General features: G+C 43.5%; 1 protein-coding gene across 2 annotated transcripts in view; it reads left to right on the forward strand.

The window, feature by feature from the left end:
• The first annotated feature begins 3790 nt into the window (after positions 1-3790).
• Positions 3791-16986, forward strand: part of SMO (smoothened, frizzled class receptor) — a 47728-nt gene continuing 34532 nt past the window's right edge. Inside the window, exon 1 of one of the 2 annotated variants that reach the window (XM_056569327.1) lies at positions 3791-5046. In XM_056569327.1, coding sequence (XP_056425302.1) covers positions 4794-5046 — 253 coding nt within the window. In that variant the 5' untranslated portion in view covers positions 3791-4793. The other variant, XM_056569328.1, reaches the window with a different exon arrangement.

Below are 16986 nucleotides of genomic sequence, written 5' to 3' on the forward strand. Positions count from 1 at the left end.
TTTTTTTCACAATTTTGCCCCACAAATATTTTTTTTTGTTACGCCATAGATTTTGTGGTGAAATGACTGCTGTAATTACAAAGTAAAATTGGTGGCGCAAAAAACAAGCCCTCATTTAGGTCTGTAGGTGGAATATGGAAAGCGATATGATTTTTAGAAGGGAGGAGAAAAAAAATGCAAAAATGAAAAATGCAAAAAAGAAAAATGTCTCTGCTCTAAATTGCCACACCTCTAGCTTCCTGGCCTTCTGATTGTTGGTTGCTATCTATTTTTTATAGATCCATCCAGATGTCCGGGCTGTACTACAAAGCAAACGTCTGATTATTTATTCTTTGTGTCATTCACTTTTTATGTGTGTTTGTCCCCAAAAATTTTTTAGAGTGTGGTGCCCTTTTTCGATGTCCCTCCTGAAGGACTAGGGGAGGTGTTTGTGGCCAACAGGTTTCTCCCTTCAACCCAGGGTCCCTGTTTTTACCAGCTGTTGTGCTCCTTGGCTGATACTTGGGTTGCTGCCCAAATGGATGTCGAGAGCAATGTTGGTCCTCCCTGAGCATTAATGAAGGGAAGACATCAATCATAGACCCTTGCAGGTGCCTTTTGGCCTTTAGGAGGAAAGGTTTGTGAGGACCCCTCTTCTTTAGGAAATGTGCTTGCAGTAGACTGCATCATTGTGCACTTTTTTGTGTAATATATTTGCACTTTTTATGCACCTGGGTGATAGAGCAAAATCAAAAATACTGCATCTTCTGCAACTGACCTGCCGCATGAAGACCTGCTCTATGGGTATGTTCACACTGCATGACTGAGGTCAATGTAATCTGCTGCAGATTTTCGGCTGCAGAGATTCCACTGCAGAAAACCAGCAGCAGGAAACTCAAACCCGCAGGGTAACCAGCTCGTGTGAACGTACCCTTAATGTATTTTCCACCAACATATTGTCTCACCCTTCCTCCCCTACAAATGTTCACACCTTCCTAAGGGTCCTGCTGCACGGACAGATAGGTGTCCAATACAAGCACTGATTAACATGTACTGGCACAATAACTGGCAGCAAACTGCTGTCTGAACAATAGCTGGATTGTTTTGGCAGCCATTCACTTTCATCTTTGTCCGCATCATATCCAATGTACACACGTGGAAAGGTGTTGCTGACTAACAATCATTTTTAGGTCTACACAAGAGGTGAGCAAACAGATGAGCCTTTCATCGTCGATCAGCTGATCACTGTGCCTTTTACATAGGGTAATCATTTTCTAATTTTTCCTGAATTCTACCGGCATTGCTGTTAATGGGGACGATGCTTAATGTGCACATGGACATTAGCGCCGCTTCTGCCAACGCCTGCTGCAGTGGGTGGAATTTCCACAGTCTACCCAAAATGAGCCCTTCTTTTTTCTCCCCACTGGTAGCTATAAACCTTACTTATCACTCTTGAATCCAGATCATGGGGAGGTTTATCACTGACATTCTTAACATCATTTTTCTAATCACTTTTGTTGCGGGTTTTTTCAGCGGAAGTGCCCCTAATTTATCACATAATTCACAGTGTGTGATAAATAATGCAAAAGTCTGTCAAAACTAACAAAATGACTTTGCAGCCCCGTTTTTCACATTGTCAAGCAGGTTTCTATAGCAGCACTCGAGGGTGGTCCACACTTGGGGTTTAAAGTGTAAAGTTGCGACTTCTTCGACTGCTCGCAAATGATAAATTAGTGACTATTGCACTGACACCAGTTTCGAAAAAGCACTTAGCTAGTAGAACAAAAAAAATTAATTAAAAAAAACATGCATCATAGACCAGAAAAAAAGTAATGATAAATTCCTCCAATGTACTTTTAGGTACTTAAGCTTCATCCTTCCTGAAGCATTTCAGTTTATTGCATTAGGTCCTTTAGTGCAGCAGTCTTCAAACTGTTGAACTCCAGACGCTGCAAAACTACAACTTCCAGCATGCCTGGACATCTGTAGATCCACAGTTTGGAGCCCACTGCCCTAGTGTCAAGAAAGACAGTACAGTGTTTTTTCAAATCAACTGGTGCCAGAAAGTTTAACATTTTTGTAGATTACTTTATTTAAAAATCTTAATCCTTCCAGTACTTATCAGCTACTGTATGCACTAGAGGAAGTTGAGTTGTTCTTTTCTGTCTGACCACAGTGCTCTCTGCTGACACTTCTGTCCATTCAGGAACTGTCTGCAGCAGGAGAGGTTTGCTATGGGATTTTTTTTTCCTACTCTTGACAGTTCCTGATAGGGACAGAGGTGTCAGCAGAGAGCACTGTGGCCAGACTGGAAAGAATAACTCAACTTCCTCTGGTGCATACAGCAGCTTATAAGTACTGAAAGGATTAAGATTTTTTAATAGAAGTAATTTACAAGTCTGTAAAACTTTCTGGGGTGTTGACTGGAGTACTCCTTTAAGACAGTGGAGGAAGGGAAATAAAAACAGAACGGCCAAGGCCTGTCCAGGCATGCTGGGAGTTGTAGTTTTGCAACATCTGTAGATCCCCAGTTTGCAGACCACTGTTTAGTGTCTGGGAAGACAGTATAGTGTGAGATGGAGACAGCGGAGGAGGAATAAAACTAAAACAGCCATAACCAAAGCTGTTGGTTGTCTGGATATGCTGGGAGTTGTAGTTTTGCCACATTTGTAGAGCCATAGTATGAAGACCACTGTATAGTGTCTGGGAAGACAGTACAGTATAGTGTGAGATGGAGACAGCGGAGGAGGAATAAGAACAGAACAGCCATAACCAAAGCTGTTGGTTGTCTGGATATACTGGGAGTTGTAGTTTTGCAACATCTGTAGATCCCCAGTTTGGAGACCACTGTTTAGTGTCTGGGAAGACAGTACAGTATAGTGTGAGATGGAGACAGTTGAGGAGGAATAAGAACAGAACAGCCATAACCAAAGCTGTTGGTTGTCTGGACATGCTGGGAGTTGTAGTTTTGCCACATTTGTAGAGCCATAGTTTGAAGACAGTACTGTATAGTGTGAGATGGAGACAGTGGAGGAGGAATAAGAACAGAACAGCCATAACCAAAGCTGTTGGTTGTCTGGACATGCTGGGAGTTGTAGTTTTGCCACATTTGTAGAGCCATAGTATGAAGACCACTGTATAGTGTGAGATGGAGACAGTGGAGGAGGAATAAGAACAGAACAGCCATAGCCAAAGCTGTTGGTTGTCTGGATATGCTGGGAGTTGTAGTTTTGCCACATTTGTAGAGCCATAGTTTGAAGACCACTGTATAGTGTGAGATGGAGACAGTGGAGGAGGAATAAGAACAGAACAGCCATAGCCAAAGCTGTTGGTTGTCTGGATATGCTGGGAGTTGTAGTTTTGCCACATTTGTAGAGCCATAGTTTGAAGACAGTACTGTATAGTGTGAGATGGAGACAGTGGAGGAGGAATAAGAACAGAACAGCCATAACCAAAGCTGTTGGTTGTCTGGACATGCTGGGAGTTGTAGTTTTGCCACATTTGTAGAGCCATAGTTTGAAGACAGTACAGTATAGTGTGAGATGGAGACAGTGGAGGAGGAATAAGAACAGAATAGCCATAACCAAAGCTGTTGGTTGTCTGGACATGCTGGGAGTTGTAGTTTTGTCACATTTGTAGAGCCATAGTTTGAAGACAGTACTGTATAGTGTGAGATGGAGACAGTGGAGGAGGAATAAGAACAGAACAGCCATAGCCAAAGCTGTTGGTTGTCTGGACATGCTGGGAGTTGTAGTTTTGCCACATTTGTAGAGCCATAGTTTGAAGACAGTACTGTATAGTGTGAGATGGAGACAGTGGAGGAGGAATAAGAACAGAACAGCCATAACCAAAGCTGTTGGTTGTCTGGACATGCTGGGAGTTGTAGTTTTGCCACATTTGTAGAGCCATAGTTTGAAGACAGTACTGTATAGTGTGAGATGGAGACAGTGGAGGAGGAATAAGAACAGAACAGCCATAACCAAAGCTGTTGGTTGTCTGGACATGCTGGGAGTTGTAGTTTTGCCACATTTGTAGAGCCATAGTATGAAGACCACTGTATAGTGTGAGATGGAGACAGTGGAGGAGGAATAAGAACAGAACAGCCATAACCAAAGCTGTTGGTTGTCTGGACATGCTGGGAGTTGTAGTTTTGCCACATTTGTAGAGCCATAGTATGAAGACCACTGTATAGTGTGAGATGGAGACAGTGGAGGAGGAATAAGAACAGAACAGCCATAACCAAGATCAGATTACATTCTTCCACTCCGCTCCCTACTTCTTGTCCCATCTTTCCTAATAGAAGTTATTCTGGATCTACCTCATCTACTGGATGTTAGAACATGTCTGTCCCCCAGTAAAGATTCCATATACAGAATAGGGATGATTTGGCCCCTGATCTGGAGCTCTCCTGGTCCTAGACCCCTCTGAGAAGACACTTTCCTAAGTGTGAAGTAGTGTGAGATGTGAGGAGGCAGAGAGTGGAGGAGGAGGCATCAGCCATAGCCGGGATCAGATTACATTCTTTCACTCCTCTCCCCACAAATCCCTTTCCTGCAACTTTTCTCCATGGGGGAAGAAGTGGGTTGTTGTAGCTAAACAAGCTGCCTGTCCCAGGGATCCGGATGGGAGTTTATGGCATCTTGGCACGATCTTAAGTTGTACTTCTGGATTTTAGGATCGTCTAAAGCAAAATGGAGGAGGGCAAGCTGGGAGAGAGGGGGACAGCCGTGCACCCATCCTGCTGAACTGGAGACAAAGCAGTGCTGCTGAATGCAATAGGCGCCCAGCGCTCCCATCCTCCCCCTCTCCTAAACATGTCCTCCTCTGTGGTGCGGAGCCTCTGCTGCATCCTGGGGCTCTGCTTCTTCGGCTCCATCTCCACAACTCGAGGGGCTCAGTTCAACGAGTCGTTTTACATGGATAGGTGTAAGAAGACCACCACTTGTGAGGCCATGAAGTATAACGCGTGCCTGGGCTCCGCTTTACCCTACACCCTGACGTCCACTATCCTGGCGGAGGACTCCTCGTCTCAGGAAGAAGTTTTCGATAAGCTCGTGCTGTGGTCTGGTGAGTTCCGTGCCCGCACACTCGCCATTAATGGTCACTGCTTGCCCATGGCCAGTTGTTCGCTAAGTTACTTAGCAGTGCCTTGTTAACTGTTTGTGGGAAGTTTCTGTCTCCTTTGTCACTATACACTTGGCTATTTAGTAATGTGGTGTTCATATGTAGGGTCCTAAGACCCTGTGACTGTTCGGTGCAGTTATGTGTGGCGCTGATCACGTGATGTGCTGCTCCCCCACATGTACAGTATGGTGACACTTCCGGTGAGAAGGGGGCACTGTGTTTACCATGGCATCCATTGCCTAAAAGCATCTTTTTCCCCATTTCATAACATACACTGAAAATACTTGTTGCTGTGGGCAACTGCTCTTTTAGGGTACATTCCCACACGGCGTATTTGCTGCGTATTTGCTGCTGCGTATTTTATTTTCTCTGTTGAAGTCAATGGGTAGGAAAATACGCAGCACCAAATACGCAGCAAAATACGCCGTGTGGGAACGTACCCTTAGGGTGCATCTACAACGCGGTTTGTGTATACGGCGACCATAATACGGTTTTATATGATACCGTATCCATAAATCATACTAAAATGCTGAATCCAGTTTTGTACAATTTAATACGGTTGCGTTTCTGACCGTTTTTGCCGTATACAGTTTTTAAAATATTTTTTTTTACAGTATTGTAGTTAATGAGAACCATGTAAAACTGTGTGAATTCAGTTCTATACAGGTCCAGAAGGTTTTTTGCTCATAGGGTTTTACAAATCCATAGTGGGGGCATTCACACCATGTTTTGGGGCATATGGCATCCAGATCTGCCTGGAGAATTTGAAAACCAGCTGTCACCACATCCCTGTCAGGCCCGTGCCATATCCCATTCATTTCAATGAGCCAAACAGTTAGCTAGTGACTCGGTCGGCTCATTTTTGGACCGTTCTTTGCCAGACTGAAAACAGCAGTCCAACGTTTTCAGAAGGAAAAAAAATGGATACTGTCTGAAAATGGCCGACCTGACCCCGTCTATCTCATTGCAATGAGTGAGGTATGGCCCAGGCCCAGTAGGGTTTTCAAATTCTCCTGCTGGACCTGGATGTCGTATGCCCCAAATGTAGTGTGAATGCAGTCTAAGGGTCTATTCACACGGGCGGTATTTCCGCACCAATTCCCGCTTCCTTGGGTGGTTTCTGGCTTGTGCGGATTTTGTGTGGAATTCTTGCGGAATTTCCGCATGAGGAAATTGAAAAGAGTGTGATCCCATAGAAGTCTATTGGGCTTCCATTTGAGGAGGAAATTCCAATGAAAGCCCAATACACTTCTATAGGAATCCACATTCCCATTCACACTTCTGCAGAATTTCCGCTTGGATTCCTCACCAATTCCGCACCAATTCAGCACAAAATCCACAAGCGGAAGCGTAATTGGGAAGGATGAGCGGAAATTTTGCCATGTGAATAGACCCTCCATTCACAATCACTACGGATTGTGTATGGAATCTCTTCTTGCAGAATTCCGCGAGCGGAGATTCCATTCTGGCAGTCGCCTCCAAAATACTTTGGCGGTAGGACCGCGCGGCACTGCACCATCACCATTCATGGCTATACAGTGCCCGCGGACTTCCGCGCAAAGAATGAACATGTTCTTTCTTTGCTCGGAACTATTTCAGCATCGGAATTTTCCGCCGCTGAAATATCTCAGTGTGAACGGGTCTCGCGGAAATCATTCACACTGATGTTTATGTTCACAGCGCGTAATTCCTATTGCGGAATACCGCGGGAATTACGTAGTGTGAACATACCCTTAAAGGGGGTTTACTACCAGAATGTTCTAACTATTTGGTCTTCTTTATAAAAACAGCCAAGTTTTAGTCCTGTTCCTCATTGGAGTACAGGCCGCAAACTCTTATCTTACACCATTATAACCATTATATGAATTGTTTATGCAAAAGCACTTGGCAGTCTCTATAGCAGAGTTTACCAACAAGAATGCCTCCAGCTATTGCAAAAAACTACAACTCCCAGCATTCCCGGACAGCCAAAGGCTGTCCGGGCATGCTGAGAGTTGTAGTTTTGCAACAGCTGGAGGCAACCTGGTTGGGCAACACTGCTCTTTTGTATGACATTATGATGGGTGGCACTGGACATATTCATATACCACTATGGATTTACAGCAGGTAGGGGGCATTACACTTGTGTTGTGGTTTATGCTTTCAATAGAAACAATGGCAAATTGTTAGATGTGTCACAAGATGGAAACCCCCGCACCAACAGACCTTATCAGCTGCTATATGGTCCACAGGAAGTTCTTTTCTTTTTGAATTTCTTTTCTGTCTGACCACAGTGCTCTCTGCTGACACCTCTGTCCATTTTAGGAAATGTCCAGAGCAGGAGAGGTTTGCTATGGGGATTTGCTCCTACTCTGGACAGTACCTAAAATGGACAGAGGTGTCAGCAGAGAGCACTGTGGTCAGACAGAAAGGAAATTCAAAAAGAAAAGAACTTCCTGTGGACCATATAGTTGCTGATAAGTACTGGAAGTACTGGATTAAGATTTTTTAATAGAACTAATTTACAAATCTGTTTAACTTTCTGGAACCAGTTGATTTAAAAAAAAAAAAAAAAAAGTTTTCCAGCTGAGTACCCCTTTAAGACCCTTTTTTATGGGCTAGCTATCAGGTGATTGAGTGTTCCTAGGAATGCATGTAAAAAGGACCAGCGATCAGCTAAAGAATGAACAAACGCTTGTTCATCAGCTGTTCACATCGAAAATCCATGGTCATCGGCCACACATCACCTTGTATAATCTCTCCAATGAATGTCCCTGCGGCCCGGTAGCACAATTGATCAAGCTTTGTGAAGGCTCTGTAAACGCCTATCCTTTAGCCCATCGGCTTGTGTAAAAGTGCCCTAAGGCTATTTTCACACTGCATTTGGTGTGTCCATTTATTGTCTACATTTGGAAAGCTGCTGGCGTATATGGTAAACATATCCATAGATCTGATCACCCTATGGAAACCAAGAATTCCCTTTTTGGACTCTAGTGATAGGTTTTAGGATTGTTTTCACTGTATGCCAGTTGTGCCACTTCATGGCGAGATAGCCAGAAAAAAAATATTCTGAGTTGTATACACTGGCGCCTGTAGGTAAGGGTTACCACCCAGTGACTTTCATCACATCTACTGGAATTACTGACTGAGCTTTTGATGGCATTGTGAACACAACCGAAGGTTCACCTATATGCAGGAAGTTACAGTCCCTTCTTTATTATGTCCATATTTCAGGGCACTTGTATGTATTTTAATACATTATATTGTTCCCTGTTATCAGCCATTTCTGGCTGGGATGAGGCTGACCTTTTTGAATGCCTTTAGAGTTTTTGAGCTACTGTTCCTCTGCACGAGCTTGGATTAATCTTCCCTAAAGTTCAGAAAACGGCCAACTTCAAGATCAAGTCTTATTCTCCAGATCTGAGGGTTTCCATATACAGTGGGGCAAAAAAGTATTTAGTCAGCCGCCAATTGTGCAAGTTCTCCCACTTAAAAAGATGAGAGAGGCCTGTAATTGTCATCATAGGTATACCTCAACTATGAGAAACAGAATGAGATCCATAAAATCACCTTTTTAAAGAATTTATTTGCAAATTATGATGGGAAATAAGTATTTGGTCAATAACAGAAGTTCATCTCAATATTTTGTTATATACCCTTTGTTGGCAATGACAGAGGTCAAACGTTTTCAGTACGTCTTCACAAAGGTTTTCACACACTGTTGCTGGTATTTTGGCCCATTCTTCCATGTAGATCTCCTCTAGAGCAGTGATGTTTTGGGGTTGTCGCTGGGCAACACAGACTTTCAACTCCTTCCAAAGGTTTTCTATGGGGTTGAGATCTGGAGACTGGCTAGGCCACTCCAGGACCTTGAAATGCTTCTTACGAAGTCACTCCTTCGTTGCCCAGGCGGTGTGTTAGGGATCATTTTCATGCTGAAAGACCCAGCCATGTTTCATCTTCAATGCCCTTGCTGATAAAAAGGAGGTTTTCACTCAAAATCTCATGATACATGGCCCCATTCATTCTTTCCTTTACACGGATCAGTCGTCCTGAGCCCCAAAGCATGATGTTTCCACCTCCATGCTTCACAGTAGGTATGGTGTTCTTTGAATGCAACTCAGCATTCTTTCTTCTCCAAACACGAGGAGTTGAGTTTTTACCAAAAAGTTCTACTTCGGTTTCATCTGACCATATTACATTCTCCTAATACTCTTCTGGATCATCCAAATGCTCTCTAGAAAACTTCAGATTGGCCCAGACATGTACTGGCTTAAGCAGAGGGACATGTCTGGCACTGCATGTTTTGAGTCCCTGGCGCCATAGTGTGTTACTGATGGTAGCCTTTATTACTTTGGTCCCATCTCTCTGCAGGTCATTAACTAGGTCCCCCCCATGTGGTTCTGGGATTGTTGCTCACCGTTCTTGTGATCATTTTGACACCACGGGGTGAAATCTTGCGTGGAGCCCCAGATTGAGGGAGATTATCAGTGGTCTTGTATGTCTTCCATTTTCTAATAATTGCTCCTACAGTTGATTTCTTCACACCAAGCTGCTTGCCTATTACAGATTCAGTCTTCACAGCCTGGTTCAGGTCTACAATTTTGTTTCTGGTGTCCTTCAACAGCTCTTTGGTCTTGGCCATAGTGGAGTTTTGAGTGTGACTGTTTGAGGTTGTGGACAGGTGTCTTTTATACTGATAACAAATTCATACAGGTGCCATTAATATAGGTAACGGGTGGAGGACAGAGGAGACTCTTAACCCCTTGGGGACGGAGGGTTTTTCCATTTTTGCACTTTCGTTTTTTCCTCCTTACCTTTAAAAAAATCAACCCTTTCAATTTTGCACCTAAAAATCCATATGAAGGCTTATTTTTTGCGCCACCAATTCTACTTTATAATGTCATTTTACCCAAAAATGGACGGCAAAACGGAAAAAAAAATCATTGTGCGACAAAATGTAAGAAAAAACGCCATTTTGTAACTTTTGGGGGCTTCCATTTCTACGCAGTAAATTTTTCGGTAGAAATACCTTATCTTTATTCTGTTGGTCCATACAATTAACATGATACCCTGCTTATATAGGTTTGATTTAGTCTTACTTCTGGAAAAAATCATAACTACATGCCGGAAAATTTATAAGTTTAAAATTGTCATCTTCTGACCCCTATAACTTTTTTTTTTTTCGCGTACGGACCGGTATGAGGGCTCATTTTTTGGGCTGTGATCTGAAGTTGTTAGCGGTACCATTTTTGTATTGATCTGACTTTTTGATCGCTTTTTATTCATGATAAAAAAAGTGACCAAGAATAAGCTATTATGGACTTTGGAATTTTTTCGCGTGTGCGCCATTAACCGTGTGGATTAATTAACTATATATTTTTATAATTCGGACATTTCCGCACGCGACGATACCACATATGTTTATTTTTATTTACATTGTTTTTTTTTTTTTTAATTGGAAAAGGGGGGTGATTCAAACTTTTATTAAGGAAGGGGTTAAATGATCTTTATTAACTTTTTTTATTTTTTTAATTTTTTTGCAGTGTTATAGCTCCCATAGGGGGCTATAACACTGCACACACTGATCTTTTACATTGATCAGTGGTTTCTCATAGGAAACCATTGATCAATGATTCTGCCGCTTGACTGCTTATGCCTGGATATCAGGCACTGAGCAGTCATTTGGTGATCGGACAGCGAGGAGGAAGGTAGGAGACCCTCCTGCTGTCCTACAGCTGTTTGGGATGCTGTGATTTTGCCGCGGCGATCCCAGACAGCCCCCTGAGCTAACCTCCATTAGTTTACTTTCACTTTAGACGCAGCGTTCAACTTCGAATGCTGAGTCTAAAGGGTTAATAGCGTGTGGCACGGTTCCAGCTGTTGTTAGAGGCCGGGCCCGATCCGCCGTGGCCCCGTGTTATAGAAAGGGAGTGGGCGGAGGGCGGACCTCCATCCCTAACAGGTTAAGAAGTTACAGGTCTGTGAGAGCCAGAAATCTTGCTTGTTTGTAGGTGACCAAATATTTATTTTCCACCATAATTTGCAAATAAATTCTTACAAAATCAGACAATGTGATTTTATGGATTTTTTTTCTCATTATGTCTCTCATAGTTGAGTTATACCTATGATGAAAATTACAGGCCTCTCTCATCTTTTTAAGTGGGAGAACTTGCACAATTAGTGGCTGACTAAATACTTTTTTGCCCCACTGTATATTAACACCATACTTGCCTTGTCTGGATTTTTTAAAGGCGTCCATATAGATTAGGGTAAAGAAGTCCATACTTGCCAATTTCAGCTGTATCAACCGACCCTTCCCTCGACAGATGATCTTGAGAGAGAAAATCGGTCATGTTTAATTCCAATCCTTTTGTTCAGCTAGCAGCTATCATATCTATGTGCATTGCCAGCTTAAAGCATCATTGTCCCTTAAAGGGGTTCTCCGCTGCCCTGCCCTCTGGAGCTCCGCTTGCAGCGTCCGGAAGTTTATTACTCCGAACGCTGTGTGCGGGCTTCCGTGTTCGAGGTCGCCCCCTCGTGACGTCACGCCCGCCCCCTCAACGAAACTCCATGGAAAGGGGGCGCCACCGCTGTCACGCCCCCTTCCCATAGACTTTCATTGAGGGGGCGGGCATTACATCACGAGGGGGCGGCCTCGAACACGGAAGCCCGCACACAGCGTTCAGAGTAATAAACTTTCGGACGCTGCGAGTGAAGCTCCGAAAGACAGGGCAGCGGAGAACCCCTTTAAAAAAAAATTTCACATGTCACAGAGACATGTGAAAAGTTTACATCAGTTAGGGTCTCAGTGCTGAGACCCCCCCAACTGCTCAGAAGAACGAGCAGGGATAAGAGCATGGCATTATTACTCTTTGGCTTTTGCCGATCTTTGTCCTGCTGTTCCATTATAAGTCTACAGGGCAGCAAGACAAAGAACGCTGAGTGTCGGGGAGTAATGTGTGCTGTCCACACTTATTCCCACTTGTTCTTCTAATCAGTGGAGGTCTCGGCACTGAGACTACGACCAAGCAAAACTTTTCACTTGTCTCTGTACGGCTGGGTTCACATATGACTGGTGTCCCACATACGTGAACTTAGAATAAATCTCAACACAACTGATGACACAATTGATCATGCATCAGTTGTCATCAGTCATTTAGCATCCGGCTTCCATTGTATCTGAACGCAAGCTGCATTCCCCCGTTCAGTGCCAGTCCGGCAAGTCCAACCATCCAGCTTCCAATTTAAGATGCCAGATGAATGGAAACTGTTCCATTCAAATGAATGGCATCAGTTCTAGCATCTGTTTCCCTCAAGAGCTATTTAGCAAGCAACAGAGGGAAAAGATGACTGATGCCACACATATGTGAACTAGCCCCTAACATATGGAAAGTTTTTGAGAGTGACAGTGCCCGTTTAAGAGTCTCGCAAGCTAACGAGACCTCCCCTCTCAGAGCATGTTTGTCATATGATTCTTGCTGGACGAGTGCTAGCTGCTACATAGGCACTTGCATTTCAAATCCTGAAAGTTAAAGGGAATCTGTCTGTCAAAAACTCCTCTTATATGCGGATGACGTGGTTTTGTTTGTTCGCAACCCAGAAAGCAATGTTATAGAAGTAATGGGGGAAGTAGAAGAATTTGGAGAAAAAAATCAGGGTTTAGAATAAATTGAAAAAAATCTGCACTTCTCCCATTGGACAAAGCCATAGATAGACCAATAGGTCATATTAAAATACTGAAGTTAGATGAGAATTTTCAATATCTTGGAGTAATAGTTTCAAATAATATTCAAGAATTTGAGAAATTTAATATCTGCCCGTTGAAAGAAAAAAATTTAAATAAATGTCAGATTTGGAGTAAATTAGGATTATATATGGCTGATAAAATTGCCTTGGTAAAAATGGTACTGTCACCAATGGTGTTGCGCTATTTTAGGGTGATTCCAATTGGGATTAGAAACAAATTCTTTGAGGAGATAGATAGGAAGATAACTGAGCTTGTATGGGGTGGGGAAAAAAGTTCGGCTTAAGAGCTGTTACCTGAACCCTCCAATGGAGAAAGGGGGTCTGGGTTTTCCCAATTTCTATTACTACTATGTAGTAACACAAATAATATATATTACACAAGAAGGTGAACTATTGAGTAAGATTCTTAGAGAAAAAGGGATTAAAGGGAAAGACATTTGGGAGTTTTTAGAGAGTGGGTAATTAGGGAAGAGAGAATTTAGAAGAGTTGAGTATACAGGCACTAGAGGTGTGGTGGTTGAAATTTAGAAAATTGTTGGGTGTAAAAGGGAGTTTTGAGTTCACACCAATATGGGATAATATACACATGAGAGAATTTTTGAAAATCACAAAATTCACAAATTGGAAAGAGAAGGGTATCGACAATGTACTCCATTTATTTGAAGATGGTCAGTCTGAATTTAACCCTTTACATTCCGGAGTGCCATCTGCCTGCCAAGGAGACTCCTCTACCATTGCTGCACTGCTATCTCTGTAGCAGCTGCACAGCTCCCTGCCAATGTTAACCCCTCCATTGCTGGCGTGGTGTCTGCAACATTAAGCACCCCATTATCTCCATCTACTCCTGCTGAGCCCATTTTGAAAGATGTCTTTTTGGCTGTCTCCAAGGACAACACTGATGATAAAATGCTACTGGGCGGCCTGCGTGAGGACATTAACCTTATCTGCCATGATATGCAGAAGGATTCTAAGCGGGTTAGTTTGGTTGAGGAAAGAGTGGGGGATCTGGAAGATCAAGTCCCTCCGCTTAAGAGAGATATACACCGTGTGATTAAAGGGGTATTCCAGGCAAAAACTTTTTTTTATATATCAACTGGCTCCGGAAAGTTAAACAGATTTGTAAATTACTTCTATTAAAAAATCTTAATCCTTCCAATAGTTATTAGCTTCTGAAGTTTTCTGTCTAACTGCTCAATGATGATGTCACGACACGGGAGCTGTGCATGATGGGAGAATATCCCTTGCATGATGGGAGAATATCCCCATAGGACCTGGACAGCTCCCGGGATGTGACTCATCAGAAAGCAGTTAGACAGAAAACAGCAACTCAACTTCAGAAGCAAATAACTATTGGAAGGATTAAGATTTTTTAATAAAAGTAATTTACAAATCTGTTTAACTTTCCGGAGCCAGTTGATATGTAAAAAAAAGTTTTTGCCTGGAATACCCCTTTTAATCATTTGATTGCACTTGTCGCTAAATCTTATGACATGGAAAACCACCTGCGACGGAACAATGTGCACCTAGTGGGCGTCCCTGAAAAAGTCGAGGGTTGTGACCCTGGGGAATACTTTGAGAATTGGCTCCTTACTACTTTTGGAAAAGAAACTTTAACACCTTTATTTGCAGTTGAACGCGCTTACAGGGTGCCAACTCGTCCTCTCCCGCCAGGGGGCCCCACCCCAAGCTGTCCTCATCCGCATTTTACACTATAAGGATAGAGATATCATTCTTCGTAAAGCTAGGGACATGGACTCGCTCACTATCAATGGCAGCCGTATCTCTATCTTCCCGGATTTTTTGGCCCAAGTTCAGAAGAGGCGAGCTAAATATACGGATGTTAAACGACGCCTGCATGCACTGAATGTGATGTACCCTGCATGTCTCCGAGTGGTTGCTTTAGGAACTACCCATATGTTTGACACCTCTGTGGCGGCTGCAGAATGGTTGGACATTCATGAGGCGCAAATACGGCGCACCCGAACCCGAAGTTCCTATGTGGACTATGTGTGCCACTATTGGTCCTTTTAGTCTGCCTGGGACTTCCTGTGCCTTGGTTTATATTTAGGCCCCATGGTTTTGGACGTGTGTCTGTCCCTATGTTATTCCATTGTTGCTAATTGTCTTTTTTTCATTTATTTTTTTCACATGGGATTTGGGCCCAGGTTTTTGACATGGGTGCAATTGCTGTATGCTGCCCCTCATGCTAGAATTCGGGCTAATGGTTTGCTTTCCCATTCCTTTCTTCTGTGTTGTGGTACACGCCAGGGGTGCCCCTTATCTCCATTTCTATTTCCCATAGCAATAGAGCCCCTGGCGGTACTAATTACGGCTTCCACGGAATTTAGAGGCTTCCGTTATAGGGATCTGTAGGAACGTATTGCCCTTTATGCAGATGATATGCTCCTCTTCCTGGGAGATGTTGCGCATTCCTTGCTCCCTTGATGGCCCTCATAGAACTATATGGAAGTTACTCCTGCCTATCTATTTATTGGGACAAATCCACGATCCTTCCCCTTGACCACCTGCCTTCTATACCAGTTGTTGCTAGGTTTGGCCTTCCTGTAGTTACACAGTTTATTTGGGTGTGTATGTTACTTCCCTCCCCTCGGATTATGTTACATAGTAACATAGTTAATAAGGTTGAAAAGAGACCAGAGTCCATCAAGTTCATCCTATATTCCTAATGAGTCCCTAATGAGTTGATCCAGAGGAAGGCAAAAAAACCCTCATACTAGAGGTAAAATTTCCTTCCCGGCTCCAAAAATGGCAGTCAGAATAAATCCCTGGATCAACGTTCTGTCCCTAGAAATCTAATATACATAACCAGCAACATTACTCTCAATCTTATTTCATTGCTGGACCGTAGTTCTCGTAAAGTAGCTACTTGGCGTAAACCTCCCCTCTCCATGATCGGCAGATCTAACTTAGTTAAAATTATTCTTATACCACAGTCTGGATTCCTAAGAAATATTTCTTAGGATTCAGTCTTTGTTTAGGGAGCTCATTTGGAATGGCAAACCGGATAGGATCCGTCTTGGAACATTGCAACGTGGCAAAGAGGCGGGTGGTTTGTCCATACCAAATCCTTCACTATACTTTTAGCAGGTTCAACAGTTGAAGGGGTGGGCGCAATTTGCTACTATTGGGCGTATGGTGATCTTGTCTCAAGGTTTATTGGCAAAGTGACCCTTATTTATCTATGGGAAATGGCTGCACAGACTTGCCCCCCGGACCTCCCTCCTACTTTTGTGCTTATCCGTAAGGTGTGGATGAAATTTAAGACCCTTATGCACTATCCTGTTTTCGTTACATATTCTCCTCTCATAATCCTGTTCTATCTGAACTGTGTTCATTACCTGATATCTCCCTTTGGATTAGGGATCGACCAATATTGATTTTTTAGGACCGATACCGATAATATGTGGAGGTTAAGGCTGATAACTTATACCGATATTCCGATATAAGTTATCGTCTATTTATCCCTCCCCCTGGCGACGCCGCTGCAGATCGTTGATTTAAAGCGGGCACTTTAAATCAATGAACTGCAGCGGCTTTTGCAGTGCCAGAGACCGCCGCCGCCACCCGCTTCTCTCCCCCTGCCTGTCCTGGGGTCCTCCTGAGTCCTACCCCCCCCCCACCTATCCTCTGCCCAGAGACTGCCGCTGCCCACTTCTATCCCCCTGCCGGTCCTTAGTCCAACCACCACCGCTCGTCACTCGTCATTGCCCAGCGCACAGCGTAACACAGGATGCCGCAGGAGGCAGAAGTAGCGCGGACCCCGGGCCCCGGGAACAGGTAATTATAAAACCAGGGATGGGGGAGGCAATGGGGCAGTGATAATTGCCGATACCGATAAAGTCCAAAATCGTGAATATCAGCCGATAATCGGTCGATCCCTACTTTGGATTACCCATGGGATTTTGTATCTTTCCCAGCTGTATGATGGGCCGATATTGAAGTCATTTGTTCAATTACGGAAGGAATTTATTCTGACTCACTCATTTTTTTTATCGTTACCTACAACTGCGACATGCCCTTGATGCGCAGTCTCGAGCTTGTGTCGTCTCGTCCGTGGTGGTGAAAGATTTGTTCACTCAGATTTCTACTAAAGGTGTGATATCTGTGTTGTATAGGGAATTGCTGTCCTCTTAT

Source organism: Hyla sarda, chromosome 4 (assembly GCF_029499605.1).
Source record: "Hyla sarda isolate aHylSar1 chromosome 4, aHylSar1.hap1, whole genome shotgun sequence".
In the NCBI taxonomy this organism is placed as follows: domain Eukaryota; kingdom Metazoa; phylum Chordata; class Amphibia; order Anura; family Hylidae; genus Hyla; species Hyla sarda.